The sequence below is a fragment of the Ascidia mentula genome, chromosome 5 (assembly GCF_947561715.1).
Source record: "Ascidia mentula chromosome 5, kaAscMent1.1, whole genome shotgun sequence".
NCBI lineage: Eukaryota > Metazoa > Chordata > Ascidiacea > Phlebobranchia > Ascidiidae > Ascidia > Ascidia mentula.
In genome coordinates, this window is record NC_138570.1 from 12,666,176 (window position 1) to 12,683,473 (window position 17,298).

At 34.7% G+C, this 17,298-nt stretch overlaps 2 protein-coding genes across 3 annotated transcripts; both read left to right on the forward strand.

Annotated features, from left to right (window-relative positions):
- Nucleotides 1-5,456: 5,456 nt before the first annotated feature.
- LOC145901799 (serine/threonine kinase-like domain-containing protein STKLD1) lies at nucleotides 5,457-11,739 on the forward strand. Of its 2 annotated transcripts, XM_082989595.1 has the most exons (16): nucleotides 5,457-5,574; nucleotides 5,824-5,955; nucleotides 6,190-6,369; nucleotides 7,040-7,223; nucleotides 7,400-7,512; nucleotides 7,592-7,749; nucleotides 8,739-8,833; nucleotides 8,899-9,024; nucleotides 9,108-9,199; nucleotides 9,325-9,481; nucleotides 9,534-9,662; nucleotides 10,657-10,785; nucleotides 10,840-10,968; nucleotides 11,096-11,236; nucleotides 11,292-11,377; nucleotides 11,456-11,739. In XM_082989595.1, exons 1-16 carry the CDS (start codon nucleotides 5,560-5,562, stop codon nucleotides 11,573-11,575), a joined length of 1,986 nt encoding a protein of 661 aa, XP_082845721.1. In that variant the 5' UTR covers nucleotides 5,457-5,559; the 3' UTR covers nucleotides 11,576-11,739. The 2 variants fall into 2 exon arrangements, with proteins under 2 accessions (XP_082845721.1, XP_082845722.1); XM_082989596.1 differs by lacking the exons at nucleotides 5,457-5,574; nucleotides 5,824-5,955 and adding an exon at nucleotides 6,422-6,499 and having other exon boundaries at nucleotides 6,309-6,369.
- Nucleotides 11,740-13,476: 1,737 nt separating this feature from the next.
- Nucleotides 13,477-17,200, forward strand: LOC145903360 (uncharacterized). Its single transcript, XM_082991438.1, has 5 exons — nucleotides 13,477-13,825; nucleotides 13,896-13,954; nucleotides 14,663-14,770; nucleotides 16,200-16,421; nucleotides 16,512-17,200. The coding sequence occupies exons 1-5, from the start codon at nucleotides 13,480-13,482 to the stop codon at nucleotides 16,899-16,901; spliced, it is 1,125 nt and encodes a 374-aa protein (XP_082847564.1). The 5' UTR covers nucleotides 13,477-13,479; the 3' UTR covers nucleotides 16,902-17,200.
- The last annotated feature ends 98 nt before the right edge of the window (nucleotides 17,201-17,298 follow it).

Here is a 17,298-nt window from a genome sequence, read left to right on the forward strand (position 1 = left end):
ATGACACTTTGGTTTTTAAAAACTGTAACTGTAACGAAAACTTTTCCTAAGTTAAACGTTTTGTCTACGCATAAAATCGACTCTCCACTCCAGAAAAAAACGTTTTAAATCTTCAATGTTCTGCATTATGAAGAATGACTGCAGACGGTGAAGCCTTCCCATGTATTACTTTTTGCACCCATTTGCATGTTTGGGCCATGGAAATAACCTGAAGGAGATCGTCGGGATAGTTGCTAACCTTCGTTAGAAAGCTTTCGTTTTTGCTACTCTTTCGTTTGACATCATACTTTTTGTTGTGGAGCTGCTTGAGATTCCTTGGCCGACTGAGTTTTTCTTTTCCATCAGCAGATCGTCGTACACGTTTTTCACTCCGCCTTTCATTACTTTTCTTTCAAGCCCCGAAGACCGGTATTCCTCATCAGATTCCTGAGAAAATTGCTGGTTGTTTTCAGCCCTTGCTGATGCAGCAAGATCATCGGGAAGTCCGTCATCGCTAATTTCAATGAAAGAATTTTCTACCTTGACTTTATTTTCTGAAATTTTGTGTGGAAAAGATTTCTGGCGGCAGGAATATACCTTAGGCAATACCGAACTCGGGATTAGCGGAACAAAATGGTTTGATAGCCAAGTTCCAGTTTCTTCTTTTGTGTAACACGTTCCGACTTTGGTCCAAATGACTGTGATTGGCTAATTTGCGTGTGTTGATGATGTCGCGAAAACTCTATTTAAAATTTTAATTGTTTCATCTTTATTTTATTGCCATTTACATGGAGGGTATAGTGAAACTATTGGCCGATCAATTACACTGGTCATAGCAAGTATAGTCCAAGCGCTGGAGTGCGCGTCAATTTTGGCACAGGAAAGGAAAGCATCTTGAAGACTCGGAGATACAAGCGATATTTCGCTTGCAACGTCACTATGCATGTACTTGTCTATGTTACTTGTCATTTCCATGGCACACCTCGCTCTGAGTTCTTGAGTCATGATCCCACTGCCGCATAGGGCTATCGAAATAGCGTTGAAAAGACAATTGCCGTCTGGTGTACTTTGCAAAGGAATTTTGTTTTCCCCAATACCATGCTTAAGAAGAAGAACTTCGGAGTATTCGTCAATTTTAGTGTTAGTATGAGTGTAACATGATTTTTTCATACATACTCCGTGTGTTAGTATTTTTCACGTTGAACACATTCCGCCAATCTCACAAAGCCGTTTCTGGAACTCTAAACGCAAAAAAACATTGCTTTAAACGAAGGTGTGAAACACAAAGGTGGGGCCTGGGTCATCCCACATATCCAAACATATCGACTCACGGTCATTACAATTTTTGGTTTTGTATAAATTTACAATCAATTAAGCAAATAAATATTTCGCACAGCATCGTTAAAAAAAATGACAAAAATTCCTCATTGCCGTGTTACCGGAATTCCAATAATAGTCTAGCTTTCAAAAAACCTCGTAAATGTAACCACATGAAGTACATAAAAATGTAAGACTGGCAAACCTGGCTAAGAGGAAAGCCAGGTTTTGCCAGTCTTACATTTTTATGTACTTCATGTGGTTACATTTAAGACGAAACATTTCGAGAAGGTAAATTTGCCTTCTTTGTTGCATCTACAACGGTGACATAAGATTCCCCAGTTAATTTGGTTAAACAGTCCATTGCCTCGTCTGTCAATTTTTCACAACGTGCGGGGAACCAGCTGACACAAACGTCACATAAAATAGAACTTTGTGCGCAACTCTTCTTGCAAACCCCGCAAGGAAAATCTAAAGCAATCCTTTTCATTTTGCAGACAACCTCAAACACCACCAAAACTGCAATAGTTGCTTTAAAATCAAGATAAAGTAGAATTATTGGTATTTTACATATCATTGGAGTTTCCATCGTCTTTGGATGTGGTACAGCGTTGGGTGCAATTTTATAGGTCCCTTACGTATTTAGCGCCATCGAACTAAACCTTAACTTTGTTGCTCGTAACTTAATGCAATCTTTACTGTTCGCTAATCTTTACCAGTATTTTGTTCACAGACAAAAGTTTTATTTGTGACAAACAAGCGTTTTTTGTTTGATGAACCAAAACCCTTAAAATAAAGTCACAAAAAATTACATACCCAGTTAGTTTGGAGTTTAATTTTTGACCGGGTCCCCAAAACGAGTAATTTGCGAATGTTGGTCCGTTTTTGGGACAAAAATGCTTTCCCAACTATCCGGTAAAATCAAGTGTATTACCCGGCCGGGTCCGGGTATTGAAAATTGGTCAATATCCGGCCGGGTCCGTTTTAGCCCATAAAAGTAGTAATGGTAAATTGGTATTCCAGTTTTGTGTGCTTTTCAGTCATTTTTATGTATTTATTTCCTCGTCTGTGGGTGGTGAAATACCCCTTTATATTGAACGAATTTGTCTGAAGTGCGTTTTCCTTGCCTTGCAAGTGGTGAACTGAACTTGACAACCTGCGACACTGCACACTATATGTTGTTGCTCTACCAGAGTGAACGCTTCGTCAATTTCCTCCTAAGTTAGTTCTTTTCATGAGTCCCACATGTTGTTTACAAGGCAGTTAAAAACGCATGCAATTACATATGGCTAATAATGCTTACACACTATTCGTGAAGTTAAAATAACAACAAAAGACATTATTATGACTGGTATGAATTTTCGGTACACTTCGGTATTCGTTATGACAAAAAAGTGTCGCATGCAATCGCTACCTCTGCTCTGTATATCTGCTTGACGACAGATATTTTGTCCTAATATGTTTGCAGAAGTATTCTTGTAGTTGTACCAACGCCCAAAACTACATTAGAAAGGCTGCAAATCACACGAATACGAATAAACTTTCCTGGTACACAAACTTTGAACGCGGGTTACTCGGCCGCCCTACGAGGTACAAGCATTTTTACACGTAAAAGTTCATAGGCTGACCTTTCTAACGATATCTAAATTATAAAAAAAATATATTCATAATCGGTTATGAATATCATATGCGTATTATGTCATAAGTTGCGAAAGAGAGATTCGCCCAGTGAAATGTTTAGGCAAAGCATTCTACACACTTAACTCTTTAGAAGGATATTAAAATATTTAAAAAATTTGATTGGAAAAGTGTGGAAATATGAATTTATGTTTCGAAAACATGAGAAAATATCGCCTTTTCTTTCATAACTTTTTTCATAGTTATGATCCCTCTTTCAATAAGATTGTTCTTCTTTTGCATAAACAATCTTACTATATTACTATTGAATAAAATTAAACTTTAACAAATTCGGCTGCGAAATTCAAGGATGCTATGCGAAATTCAATGATAACTCACTCCAACCCGACTGTCGCCTGCCGCTCTTTTAAGCCGTCAAGCCATATGCATAAGCGCCATACCTTCGCCGATAAATGTTCGTACAAACCGAGTCGCAAGTTCTTCTTGTAAACAAACAATCTTATACCATATTACTAGCGAATGAAATCAAACTTGAACCAATTCGGCTGAGGATGCTATGCGAAATTCAACGATTACTATGAAAACTAACCTTGTTATATGTTCATAGTATAAAATTTTTTTTTTTTAATTTTTTTTAACCAGCTAGGGCCAAAGTTTGTGCAAGGTTTTATCGACGAAAGTGTACATCGGACCACCGTTTTTTCATGTTTGTAAAATATGAATTCATATTTCTTCACTTCCCCTATCGAATTTTTCAAATATTTTAATATCGTTTGAAAGGGTTAAGCGCGTAGAATGCTCTGCTTCAAAATTTTTGCCAGCGAATCTTGTTTTCGCAACTTATGTCATAATACGCATATCATATTCATAACCGAATATGAATATGTTATTTTTAATAATTTTGGTATCGTTACAAACTTCAGCCTATGAAGTATATCGTGTACACATATCATGTCGCTACCTCGTAAGGTGGCCGAGTAACGCGCGTTCAAACTTTTGTTAACTGGCGATTTTTTTTTTGTCAACTAACATCCCTCTGGTACTTTTTCCCATGCATTTTTATTGAAACTGCCGCGAAGGTACCAGGTGCATTCAAGCGGAACCAATCTGAATGTTTTCTCATGGCACTTTTATTTTTTAGAATAAGAATAATTTTATATCTCATTTGAATTTTCAAAAATCAAGTTTATTATGTTCAACACGTTTGCAATGTTTTAACTTCATACGTCGTGTATTGCCAGAGCAATAAGATTATTTGCCGTTGGTACGTGTCTACTTGTAGTCTCTGGTCAGCCCATAAACTTTTACGTGGAAAAAATCATGCTGCTACCTCGTAGGGTGGCTGAGTAACCCGCGCTCAAACTTTCGTTAATTGGCGATTTTTTTTGTCAACATCCCTCTGTCTGGTCCACTGATCTCTATTAAACAGAGATATTGTTTGATAGAGATCATTGGTCTGGTCCGAATCAGAGTCATAGAAATCACTTTGGTCCGAATGAGGGTGGTCAGAAATGCAAAACTTTCACAAAATCAGTCAGGCATGTCGCATTACCAAGGACGCTATTGTTGTTTTCCGATTTGTTCGATGTATGCTTAAGGCGTTACGTCAGATAGTGTATTCAAGTTTTATAGCCACTTTTAATCTTTTATTTTGGGGCAGTCGTTTTCAAAAAGGCTCTACTGGAAATTGTGTATTTCGAAAGACTTTTTTACTATAAACGTACACCACCAAAAACAAACTAAAGTTGATAGCATTATTTTGTAGCCTATTGCATGTCATTTTTTGGAAAATAGTTATGGTGTCCAAATCGAATCATTAATTGTTCAATATGAAATTGTGTTAAAATTGCTAATGTTTGTTATACAGTTACAAAAATGGAAAGAGGCTATGCATATACCAGATTGGAAAAAATGTCGCACTTTTGGGAAAATTTGCCGTTAATCCGCGCAATATTAATTAGCTAATGCATTAACATACGAAAAAACGTTGCGAACGTCCGCGCAATTAACGATCGCCGAAACAAAATCCTCCGCCCATAAAACAAACTTTCCAATCTGGTGCATATACCTATATTAGATTGGAAAAATTTTTGAGTTTTGCGAAAATTTACTAATAATCCACGCAAAACAATTAGCTAATGCATAAACATACAAAAAAGGTTATGATACGTGCAATTAACAACCTTTTCAATCTCGCACATGTAAAATACTTACAAGTACCGTGTGTGTCAAGAGGCAAGTGAAACAAGAGGGTGAATTGTGGATTGTTTAAAAATCTAAAAACCCTTTTACCTATGAAAAGGAAAGAAAATCAGAATTTTTTGTGATAAGGAACATGATTCTTTCTAATGGTGTGCACATGTGCACAATGTATTTAAATTTGGTCCGATACATCCCTGAAACGTTTTTTGATCAATCAATTATTGCAAATATGTTGATGACACTAAAGTCACAATGTAGAGAAGCTTAGTGGTGTCAACAATTTCGCAGAAGCTTGTTTTTGTCTCTTTGGTTTAATTTTTATTGCCCTAGCCAAGGTTTTTATTGTCAACCAATTCTTATTTCTCAAAAGAGCTATATATCCGTAATGTAGGTTCATTTTTTGCATTGAATTTTAAAAAAAACATGGAAAACTATAAGGTAGGTCATTCATCTATCGACAAATTGTTACTAAATGCAATTTTTTAGATATATGGTTTCACAATGAGAAGAAGTAAATTGGTTGAATAGAAGATGACACTGTCGTTGTGATTTAAGTTGTTGCTAAAAGTTTTGCTATTCAAAACATATCTGCAAACTTTTGTTGAAATACATTCAGAAAAAATATCAATGAACTTTGTCACAATGGTTATCTGCAACTGATTTGTTCTTCCTTTAAATTGTTTACAGCTATTGCAACGGTTGGGTAAAGGTGCCCAAGGCTCTGTATATCTTGTTGAACACAAAGATGATAACTTAAAATATGTTCTAAAAAAGGTTGAGTGTAATGATGAAGGTGAAGCCAACAAAGCATTCAAAGAGGTTTGCATAGTTTTTGTTTGTTTTGTTTAACTAGTATCAAAGCTTTCAAAGGAGACGTCTAATTGGCACATGCAAAACAATTTGTTAGATTAATCAAAATACATCAAGAAAAAAGTAGTGTTATACATTTTTGAAACTATCATATAAATCACAAATTTATCTAGTTTTGGAAAAGTTTCCAAAAAACTTATTTGTGATTGTTGCTTGAAGCTTTATGGATTATCTTTTGATTAGGCAATGGCACTTCAGGAACTGCGGCATCAGTATGTGTGTGGATACAAAGAATTTTTTGTTACATGGGATAGAGAAGAGTGTGCAATGTTTGTTTGCATTGTTATGAATTATTATGAAATGGGTGATCTTGCTAAAGTTTTAAAGACCAAGCGAGTTAAACAGGAAAATATTGATGAAATGGTATGTAAACCAATTATTACCACTTTAGTTTATACAATGGAAATATGCATAGGTTTGTTAGCACAGAGTATTGGACCTGAAAGTTGGGTACAGTTTGCTTTATCACACACTACTACATTTTGGACAACTGGCAAGTGGTGAAAATTTAACAGTGTGTATCGTTAAAGGAAATTAATCACAGCAAGTTAACTAGGCAATGTAACTATATGTACAAGAAAATATTGTTTAATATAAGCTGGTGTATATGAGGAATATATTGTAATACCTCATTTTAGAAATACCAAATAAATGTAATGCGAGGGAAAATTTCACTGTTCCACAATTAAATCATGAATAAGGAAAAAAAAATCATTAAGATGTGAAAACAACTTGTAGTGATCAATAACTCTAGCTCAGTAATACCATATGAGCATTTGAAATATTTGGTTTAAAATCAATAATCTCTTATTCATCTCTAACTGGTTAATTTTTTGGGGATAAATATTTGATTTGAATTATTAATCAATGTGCAGAATTACTTCACTTTGATGTGTTTGATGCAATAGACAGGTATATATGACATATTTTGCATCATGAAATCATTACTACACTTTCCTTTATTTATGATAATTAATTTCCAGAAGAAAATACAATTTGTTGTAAGTACATATGTTACTTAAACTGTTTTTAGATTTTGAAGAAGTGGCTGGGACAAATGGTGGAAGCACTGGTTTTTGTTCATAATAAAAAGGTAATCCACAGGGATTTAAAGCCAAGCAACATTTTTATGACAAAAAACTTGAGTATTAGTATTGGAGATTTTGGTGTGGCAACTGTTATGGGAGATGCTCGCACAAGAACCAGAACTACAGTTGGTCAGTGTGTTGGATTATTTTTTAATTGTCATACATAAGCATTGGGGTAGAATTTTGTGCATGGTTGTTGATCTTTATTTGTGTTTTACATGGCTAATAAATATTTGTAATTTTAGCTTCACGAAATACCCACTTGACACAATAAAATAGTTCATGTAGCTGATGTGTTTAAACAGGTTCAATGAACTGGATGGCACCAGAAGTGATGGAAAGACCATATGATGAAAGAAGTGATGTGTGGTCATTGGGTTGCATTCTTCTAGAGCTTGCAACTTGTTCTTTTTTGGATGTAGGTTCTAGAATCTAGTTGTACTTTTTGCAACATAACATCAGTTTCAAAATTTTCTAATGTAATTCATATTTTGCAGCCAGTCCAAATCTCAAGCACATTGTTTGAAATTAAACAAAATCCACAGTGCTTGGAGGATATATTAACTGAGTTGGCAAACCACAACTATTCAGCTCATCTCTGCCAGTTAATTCGAACAATGTTAAGAAGAAATTTTCAACAAAGGCCAACAGCAGTGTAAATAGTCATACTAGTCATAAACTTGGGGGATATTGGCTTTACATAAGAAGGGGTGCTTCCACACACATGATTGTATACATAGGTGCCTAGTTTTCATTTTTCCAGGGGGGCTATATTATGACATCATAATTTGTTACTATGACATCATCAAGTATCGAAAAACTGTGTTTGAATTTCATTGCATGAGGCATATTAGACAAAATGGCGGCGTTAACAATGAACGCACGAGATTGGTCTACAACACAACCAATCACTACCTGTTGGCATATCATACTGCGAGACTGACGTTGCAACAACCAGTGTCAGCTGGGTAGTTGAACGATTCATTTTTCTGCAAAAGTTCCAATTTTTTTTTGCTTTTTTTTTCAAAATATTAACTTACCTGGGGGTAAAAAGCCCACAGGGGATGGCTAAACCATTTCTCTAGTGACTAATTTTGACAAAAATTTGTAGATCTGCGATGGATCTTTCATAAAATCACAAATGATCGTCCACTTAAACGATTCATTTTTCCACAAATACAGCCTGAATTTTGTGCTCCATTTTCACCCTAATTTTTAGCAGCACCCACCAGCAAGTAACTACCTGATGGAAATAGCCCGAAACCCCACTAAAACTGCCCCAAACACCCTAAAATTCGCCATGACAATAGCACACGCATGTGCACTCATTCAACCGAAAAATTGAGCCCTATACATCACTGGTTTGCTTTGTGACGTTCCTCTTCTATTGTGACAAAGGTCTACACGGTGGGCGTCCCGCCACAGAAATTAATTTTCATAGAAATACCAATATGCGTCCTTTAGAAATGGTACATTCTTTTGTGTTAAAAAGAAGCTTTTGCAATAAAAAGTTGTTCAATTTGCCCGCTTAAGTTATTGATTTGTGTGTATCTAAATTGCCTGCTTGGTAATGCATGATATTTTTCTCTCACAAATCATTTCAAATTTTAGCTTGTTTTGACTTCTTTTTATTGTCTGTTGCAGTGAGCTAATTGCTTTTCCCTATGTGAAAGAATGCCTTTTGTTGGACCCACACTCAAAACTTGTAGAGAAAAAAACCATTCACTCAGCACCCCAAGGTAGTAAACAAAATGTTTTTCATTGCTTTTTATCTTTATAGATTACAGTATAATTTGTGTCATAGATTTATTTCCAAAAGGAAAAAGCAGCAAAGTAATTTTTTCATACATGAACAAAAACCAACTCAATCAACTTGCTCAAAAGCAGGCATTTCAATATCTTGAGAAAAAAACTGAAGAAAAAGACTTTTGTAAGGCACCAAAGTTTTTTCTTGAAATAAATATTCTGCCTTTCAGTTGGCAATTAGTTTGCTCAAATGTTGTTTTTATTCAGGTTTTACTTTGAATCAAGCAATGAAAAAACAGCTAATTCAAATTATGGAAACACACATGGACTGTAGTGAAATTCAATTAAGCGGATGTAAAGTAAGTATGACAAAGAGATACAGCCTTAACCAAATTGTCTGTTACGGTTGCTTGGCTAATTGCAGAACAAAAACATCTTTGTCTATACAAATAATGTATAATAGTTTCATGGAATGTTGTTTTAGATACTTTTGCATTTAATTGAAAATGATGGAGGTGTGATTGATATTTTTTACACCCAAAATATGATCAAACCTATTTTGGTGGCAATGAGGTCTCACCCAAACAGCAAAGAATTCCAACACACAGCATGCTCCTTGATTATGGCATTATCTGCAGATGGTATAACTTATTGCAGATTGCTTTTTATTCTTATGAATTGGCTTGCTTTCAGAAAATGCAGCAGAATGTATTGGACAAGCTGGTGGTGTTCAGGACATTTTATCTGTAATGAGACAGTATGACACCCATGCTGATATATGTGCAAGTTGTTGTGGTGTTTTATGGAGTCTCTCTGTCAATGGTATGTAATAATATTAATTATCAAAATCTGTAATTACTGAGCTGTTGGCCTTCTGTTAAACCCTTTCGCCTTAAATTTGCAATTTTCTGAGAGCAATAATCAGGCACTAAACACCCAAGCTCACAATTTTGTAAGATGTTGGTATCCTTCAGAAATTAGTTTATACTCTGCAAATTGCTAAAATATTTCTGAATCCTCCTTTATCATTTAAACCTTAAATCATGTACTATCCAACGTTTGTGTGTATTTTATTTTATCATTATGGTTTTCCTTTAAAACAGTGTTACTTGAACTTTTTTGGTTGTTTATCATTATTTTTGATTGTTTATCAAAATCTTGAGCTCACCACTCTTTGAAAAAATCTTTTAGTTATTTCTTTAGAAAGGAATTGAATATTATTACACGAAAAGTAATCATTTTCAAAAAAATTAAAATTTTACATGATTTACATTATGGAATAACCCCAGCATTATGCATTTTTTTCATTGCAAGAAAACTGTATCTATTAACCAAAACGAACTTTTCTTGTACATTAGCACTTTTCGAGACAGACCGATCTTTTAAAAAAAAGGTATAAGATGAGATTGTGCAAAGCATTCTGTACTTCATTAAGTGTGACAGATGGATGGCTGGCCACCATAAGGGCCAATACACCAGAAAAAAGCAGACTCTTACACAACATAAAAGATATGTGTCCCATAAAAAAACAGGATGTAACGTTGAATTTCAAAAAAAAAATGGGCTGTAAGCGTACAATTTTGCATAACTTAGTATTTTTAGCATGTCTAGTGTGTTCTTCCAGGCGACACTTTAGTAGGAGAGATCATTTATATTGCTTGCCACCCCTACCCCCAATAGAATGACATAAATTTCAAAGGTCTATTAGGTGACTTGTAGATAGATGAACAAAATTCTTATGAGCTTGATAAAAATATTAAAAAAAATGGAAAAATTTGTTGAATCATAAAGGCTGTTGATAATATTCGTTTTGCAGAACTTAATGCAAAAATAGTAACAGAGGAAAAGGGTCTTCAAGATGTATGCAATGCAATGGAAACACATAGCAGTAATCCTCAAGTAATAGAGGCATCTTGTTCTGCAATATGGTCCCTGTCATTAGAAGGTTATTTTCTTTAAAGTTTATAGTGTGAAGTATATTTGTTTTAATACTTTTCAGATGATAATGTGGATTTGCTATCAGAAGTTGCAATTTCCATGATTATAGAATCCCTTCAAATTCATTTGTCTCACATGAAAGTTATCAAAAGTGCCCTTATGGCTTTGGCCAGCATTGTTACATGTGGTGGTATGTCAACAGTGGTGCTAATACATAGTCACCAACATTAGTTGTGATGTGATAGTCTTGTAGAAATTTAAGTTATTCTTTTATGAAAGCAACACTTAACACACTATCAACAGCTGTATTTTTTAAGAGGAGTGTGCTTACAAGGTCTTATCACCGAGCGGGGATGTAGCTGGACTCCAAGTTATAACACAAGCTTTTGGGCTTTACAAAAGTGAGGTTGATATAGCTGAAAGCTTTTGTACCCTTCTTCTTGAACTCTCAGAATATGGTGAGCCCTAGTAAACAAAAATATATTTTTAGTGGTAATTTCTACTCTTTGTTAGATGACATATTGAATGATTTAAATTCTCCAAGCCTTAAACTTGTTGGAATACTTCAGAATATTCACAAGGAATTTTATGGTAACGAGGTACTTTTTTGGAATTGTTGGAAGAGTTATGATTTTAATTTTGTACTTTTATGCTAAGTTTTGTTCAAACCATTTTAGGATATTAATGCAACATCTGCATCCGTTTTAAGTAGACTTGGAGTAAAAGTTAGTATGTCACCAAGAAGACCTACATCTGCTCGTTCACGGCCTCGCTCAGCTGCCAAAAAAGCAGTATAATTTGTTGCTTATGTTTGCACAATACACTGTAAATATTCACATGGAAAAGTTTTGTTGTTTAAATTACAAACTGGATGTAGTTTGTGAATTAATCATGTCGTTTTGCACTGTAATTTTTATACTTTTGCACTTGCAGTTTTGTGAATTTAAATACACATTTTGGAATTATTCTTTTTGTTTTCACATGTTTTGTAAGACCTATATGGGTATTAAACTGGAGAAATCCTTTTCAAGGCCCTCAGCTGTAATGCATCTAGCAACTTTTCCGCTTGTTTCCCAATGACAGTCGATGGGTCTTGTGACTTACATAGGGACCTAAAACCAGAGGGGCAAAGTGACTAATTTTGATCAAAATTTGTAGATATAGGATGGATCTTTCCTAAAATCAAGAATGATCGGCCACTTAAATGATTCATTTTTCCACAAATACAGCCTGAATTTTGTGCTCCATTTTCACCATAATTTTCAGATGCACCCACCAGCAAGTTACTACCTGATTGAAATAGCCCCAAACCCCTCTAAAACTGCCCCCAAACACCCCAAAATTCGCCATGACAACAGCACACGCATGTGCGCTCATTCAACCGAAAAATTGAGCCCTATGCATCACTGGTTTGCTTTGTGACGTAAAATTTCTATTGTGAAAAAGGTCTACACGGTGGGCATTTGCCAGCACCAAAACTTTTTTTCAAAGAAATACCAATATGCGTCCTAAAGAATGAACCTGACCAGATAATACACAAATGCAGAAAACTGTTTATCCCACGCACAAGGACAAAATGTTTAAAGTTAACAGGTCCACGTGTTGACAACATAGGATATAGTAACAGCAAGCCTCTGGTAAATACAAGTTGGCGTATTTACTCCTTCATTTCAAATACACCAACAAGCTGAGGTCTAGGCTGTACAATGTAGCCTAAATAGATAGACCTAAAAAGATATGTTAAGCTCAATGATTTAAACCAACCTAATTATCCGCCTAGATTTACAAATTGTTTTATCAACGCATCAAGCGCTTGTGTTCGTTGATGTAAGCCAAACGTTTACGACCTTTTTGTGTCCAACCAACATTGAATAGGAAGTGTTTTGTAAATATAACCCTTGTTATGACGTCACTTAATTTTTTGGATAGCGTTGAATGACGTTTTTGATATGGATACTTTATTTACCGGCATATACTGCACGATTATAATATATTGTAAGTGACTGGTAAGAGAAAAGACATCCTTTTTGTTTACCAATCTTATGTGTGTCCGATTTTTTCTAATGTTGTTCAACTTTTTGGAATAAAAGAATCAGTAAAATATCCCTGTCCGAAGTAATTCCAATTTGCAACGCATAAAATTAATTTTTGCGAAGGTGGTGATCACGTGTGACGTTTTGTATCTTCACATAGTCTTTCTGCCACATTGTTCAGCTTTTGCCGGTTTCAAATGACCACTTTCATGGACTGCAATAACTATGATGGTTTTCCTCGTTCTCCATCAGTTTATGTGAAATGAAAATCGTTTCCATTTCTTATATTAAACAAAACTGTATTTCAAAATAGCCGTCACACTTTAAAGCATATTTCAATAAAAGGAAAATTTTTCTCAAAGCTGTATAGCCTACATTGATGATAAACAAATGACGTCAAGTCAAACGTTTTGTCTGTGCAAAGACTGGGCGCGTCATCTTCCGCTTACTAGTAGTACACGCGTTTAGCGGAAGTAGATATGCGCATACGTCAGATCAGACTGTGTGTCGACTGCGTAGCTTCGTTTATTGCAAGATTGCAAGAGCATTAGTACTAAAGGTTAGAGTTATTAGGCAGAAAATTGTGTAGCCAGGTTTTAACTGAATAGTTACAAAGCTTGTTCTTGCATGATAGACATAATATTTCACATTTGTTTGGCAGCTGGACGATGATTTATGTCTTGTTTGTGGCTTACACAATATTTGCTTTGTATCCCGCCGGTGGTATGGCCAAGGCTGCCACCAGAATTTATAATTTACAATGCATACAAACATGCACCTTCAAATATTTCAAAAATTCTGCAAACGCGGAAATAAGGGTTAAATACGATATCTTCGGTTTCGTGTGCCATAACTGTACACCAAACGGAAGAAAGATATTGGCACCCCGAAGTGAAACGTTTGCTGACAATATCTGCAACAAATACGAATGCAATGGAGGTTTGTCTGCAAATTTATCATGCACCGCTCCGGATAGCTTGTCAAGAAAGGATTATTTTACCAAGAAGTGCAAAGGTTAATTGTTTATACAACAAAAAGACATTATGCAGTCTATCTCATTGATACTAAGTTTGACTTCATTCAGAACGCAGTTTCGGAGGATCAACGAATGAAGGTACAGGCCAAGATATTCCTACCACCCAGGTAAAGTAACTAAAGAAGTTCAGAAAGCTATCTGACCAGTAACACAAATGCATACTTGAACTAAAATTTGTTTAGTACTTTGAGAGAGTTATTTGGGAAATTCATACACAATAAAGAGTAAAAAAATACTCAAAGATTTATAGCTCAATTTGGTCTTAGTGCGCTATAAATGAATTTGGCATAATGTATGGCAATCGCCAGTCGCGTGACTGAGTATTGCAGGTATAAAAACAGTCAATTACACGAGACTAAAATTTGCATTTTGACGATATAGTTTATTTTTTGTGTGACAAATAAAACAAGTTATAAGCAACTTTATAGTTTTTATCAGAATAAAATAGTTTTTATATCTGAGTTTATCTGTTAGATTTCCCAAGTTACGTAGCCTATGTTTTTAAGTCGCTTCGATATTATGAGTTAAACTTATAAATGTCACCGATAAAGCATCACTCATTTTGTTTCAGGAAGTAGCAGATTTTAAATTATTATGATTTTGTCTAGAAAACGATTGACCAATCGTATTTTAATAAAAAAAATAAAAAAATAAAAAAAGTTTATAATTCAACCAACTGCATTATTAAAGAAACTCATTCGCCTCCGACATATGTAATAACTTATATCATGGTTTCATTTCTGTAACTACTGATCGTAAGTAGGCTATACGCAAAAATGTTTTGGATGATAACACTAATTTATATTCCTGCACAGGCACCGCTTATAATTGGTTTTGCGATTGGTGGAATTATGTTGGCTGTGGTGGTCGGAGGGATTTTTATTGGACGGTCACAAACAGGGCGAAACACACCACCAGAAGAAGTATATGAATGTTTACTACTGTAGTAAAAAGTAACCTTAGTTTCATAAAATTGTCTTTCATATAACCATCCTCTGAAGGATGAAGATAGATTAACCTTTTTTAAAAGATGTATTAGTTTTATTTATTCATTGACTTACACGAATATCCTTCTTTTCAGGAGGAAATGCAGAAGACATACCTCAGTCCATTAGATCAAAACAGTCTATCAACTTTATGCAGCAAAATTTCCAGTTTCTAAAAATTTGCGATGGGTTTCAAACGTAGTTGATAGTCTGTGCTGATCTAATGGACTGAGGTAAGATGTCTTCTGCATTTCCTTCTGGAAGGAAGGATTAGAATAATAAAGTTAAAATTTTTTTAATATTTATTAGCAATTCGGGCACTTTCTTTTTTTACTTTTGGTATTTTAGTTCATAAACATAAGAATGATACATGGTCATCTCCAATTCAGAAAATAACAAAATGTTTTTGTTTTAAATTAACTAAGTGAAACGACATAAACAACATATAGTGCCACTTCGCATTTTAGGTGTTGTGCTTAATAAATCAACAAAACGTTACCATCTTACCTAATAACTTTTATTTCGTCACAATGAAAGGTAGCAGTTTAATTGTAAAATGCAAATGTGAGCACTATCTTTTTGCTTTGTGACAAAAATTTACCTCTTCTTGAATGTCGCTTTTGTGTAGAAGGGATACAGAAATTTCAACGGTATTAAACAAAACAAGAACAATTAGGCGCTTGACGTAAACTGTCATTTTACAACAATCTTGACTCGTAGTTGCGTGAACAAAATTGTCGAGTGTGTACCTAATAACCCAGCGGGCCACCCCAACATATTATCATGTAGGTTACTTTTCTATGCCTGTAATTTTTTTCAGAAACCCCAATAAACTTGAAAAGATTTGCATGCCATAGGCTATTATGGATACTCTTTAAAAACGTTCACACGTGTTTAAGATTGCTCTTTAATGACCCCTGGGACTCTTTGTTTAATCCCTATGTGGTCGAAAACAACTATCATAAATTGCCCTCTATGCTTTCTATGATTTTAAATTCAAACTATGTTGCACCTTTTCGTCAGCACACTTTATTTTGAATTGTGGGTAACAATTTAGTCCTGACGGTCCCAACTAGGATGTTCATAGCATTTACAGGTTGTACGAAGCTATGGTCTACAGCTGTTGTAGTGATAAAAACGAAGTAGGCTATCCATCAAAGGTAAACATCGAGCGCAAAATGCTTCTTAAAGTATTTAAAATTTCATCACGTTTTGGTTTGTTATTTTTTGCAATGGAGGCCTCTTCTACGCGGTCACAATTAAATATATATATTGAACAAGGTGACCATTCTACCCAAAAACATATTACATATGCATGTTTCGGTTAGGCGGTTTTGTTTGCTTTCCTTAAATTGTTCTCGTTTAGGTTATGACTACCCCGGTGTCAATGTCATACTCAGAATGGATATCCAATCATTCGACTGGACCAAGAAACTCAAAATCTAGCAATCTCCAACTACAAGAATATCCGTACCCATTGCAAAACGTGGATGACCAAACCGTACCTGTGTACAACATTGTGTACAAAGACGAAAGTTTTGCTGAAAGGGAACCTTCATTAACCGCTACAAATCCAATCATTATTGAGGTATGTGTTTTAATTTAAATTGATTTATAAGGCTTTTTTAGATTTAACACTCGGCAATGTCAGCATGTATACGTTGGGTATTTTTTGAAGGTTGATGACAGCACAGAAATTAGAAGCAAATGTGATTCAGAATATGTCTGGAAACACAACAAAAATAATTCCAAAGACGTTTCATCTACTTTCAATTACCCCAGAGGCCACGCAAAACAGCAAACGTCTGAACAGGAACAATATTCAATTAATGCAAATTCCGCCAAAACAAGAGTTGGTGATAATTCTTTTTCTCAAATTGAAACTAAAACTAGGTTTTCCGATAATTGTTCTTGGAGCGATGAAAGTAACACAGAATTGGAACTTTCTTATACAAACGAAGTGAACTTAGACACATCTTCAAGTTATGAAAAAGGCTCTAGTGTTAAATGTGTGTTTGTGGATGTACATAAAAATTCTACAAATGATAAGAACAGTACTATGGATTAAAACAATTGGAAAATATTTGCAAGGCAGTAAACAACATTATAATTTTATTTCATCATTAAATTTGCTGTGATCATTTATGGCTTGGTTAAATCGAAATGTTAAACAAAATAAAACAATATTTTCATCAAGCCCTTCACACGAAGAGCGCACAACATTATGCCCAAATTTTTTTTACAACATTTGCACCTATTTATTTGCGAAATTTTTGTGCAGACGTTTGCATTGTCCCATTTTCAATAAAAGATTATTCGTTTTGTGAAGAACACATACGGCTTTAATTCCTGAGAAAATCTCCTATTTTTCCAGCTGTTTCTTATTTTTATTGTTTAAATTATTTTTACTGAAATTTTATCAATTTTTTTTTATTTTCATTGTAAATTATTTTAATCTTATAAAT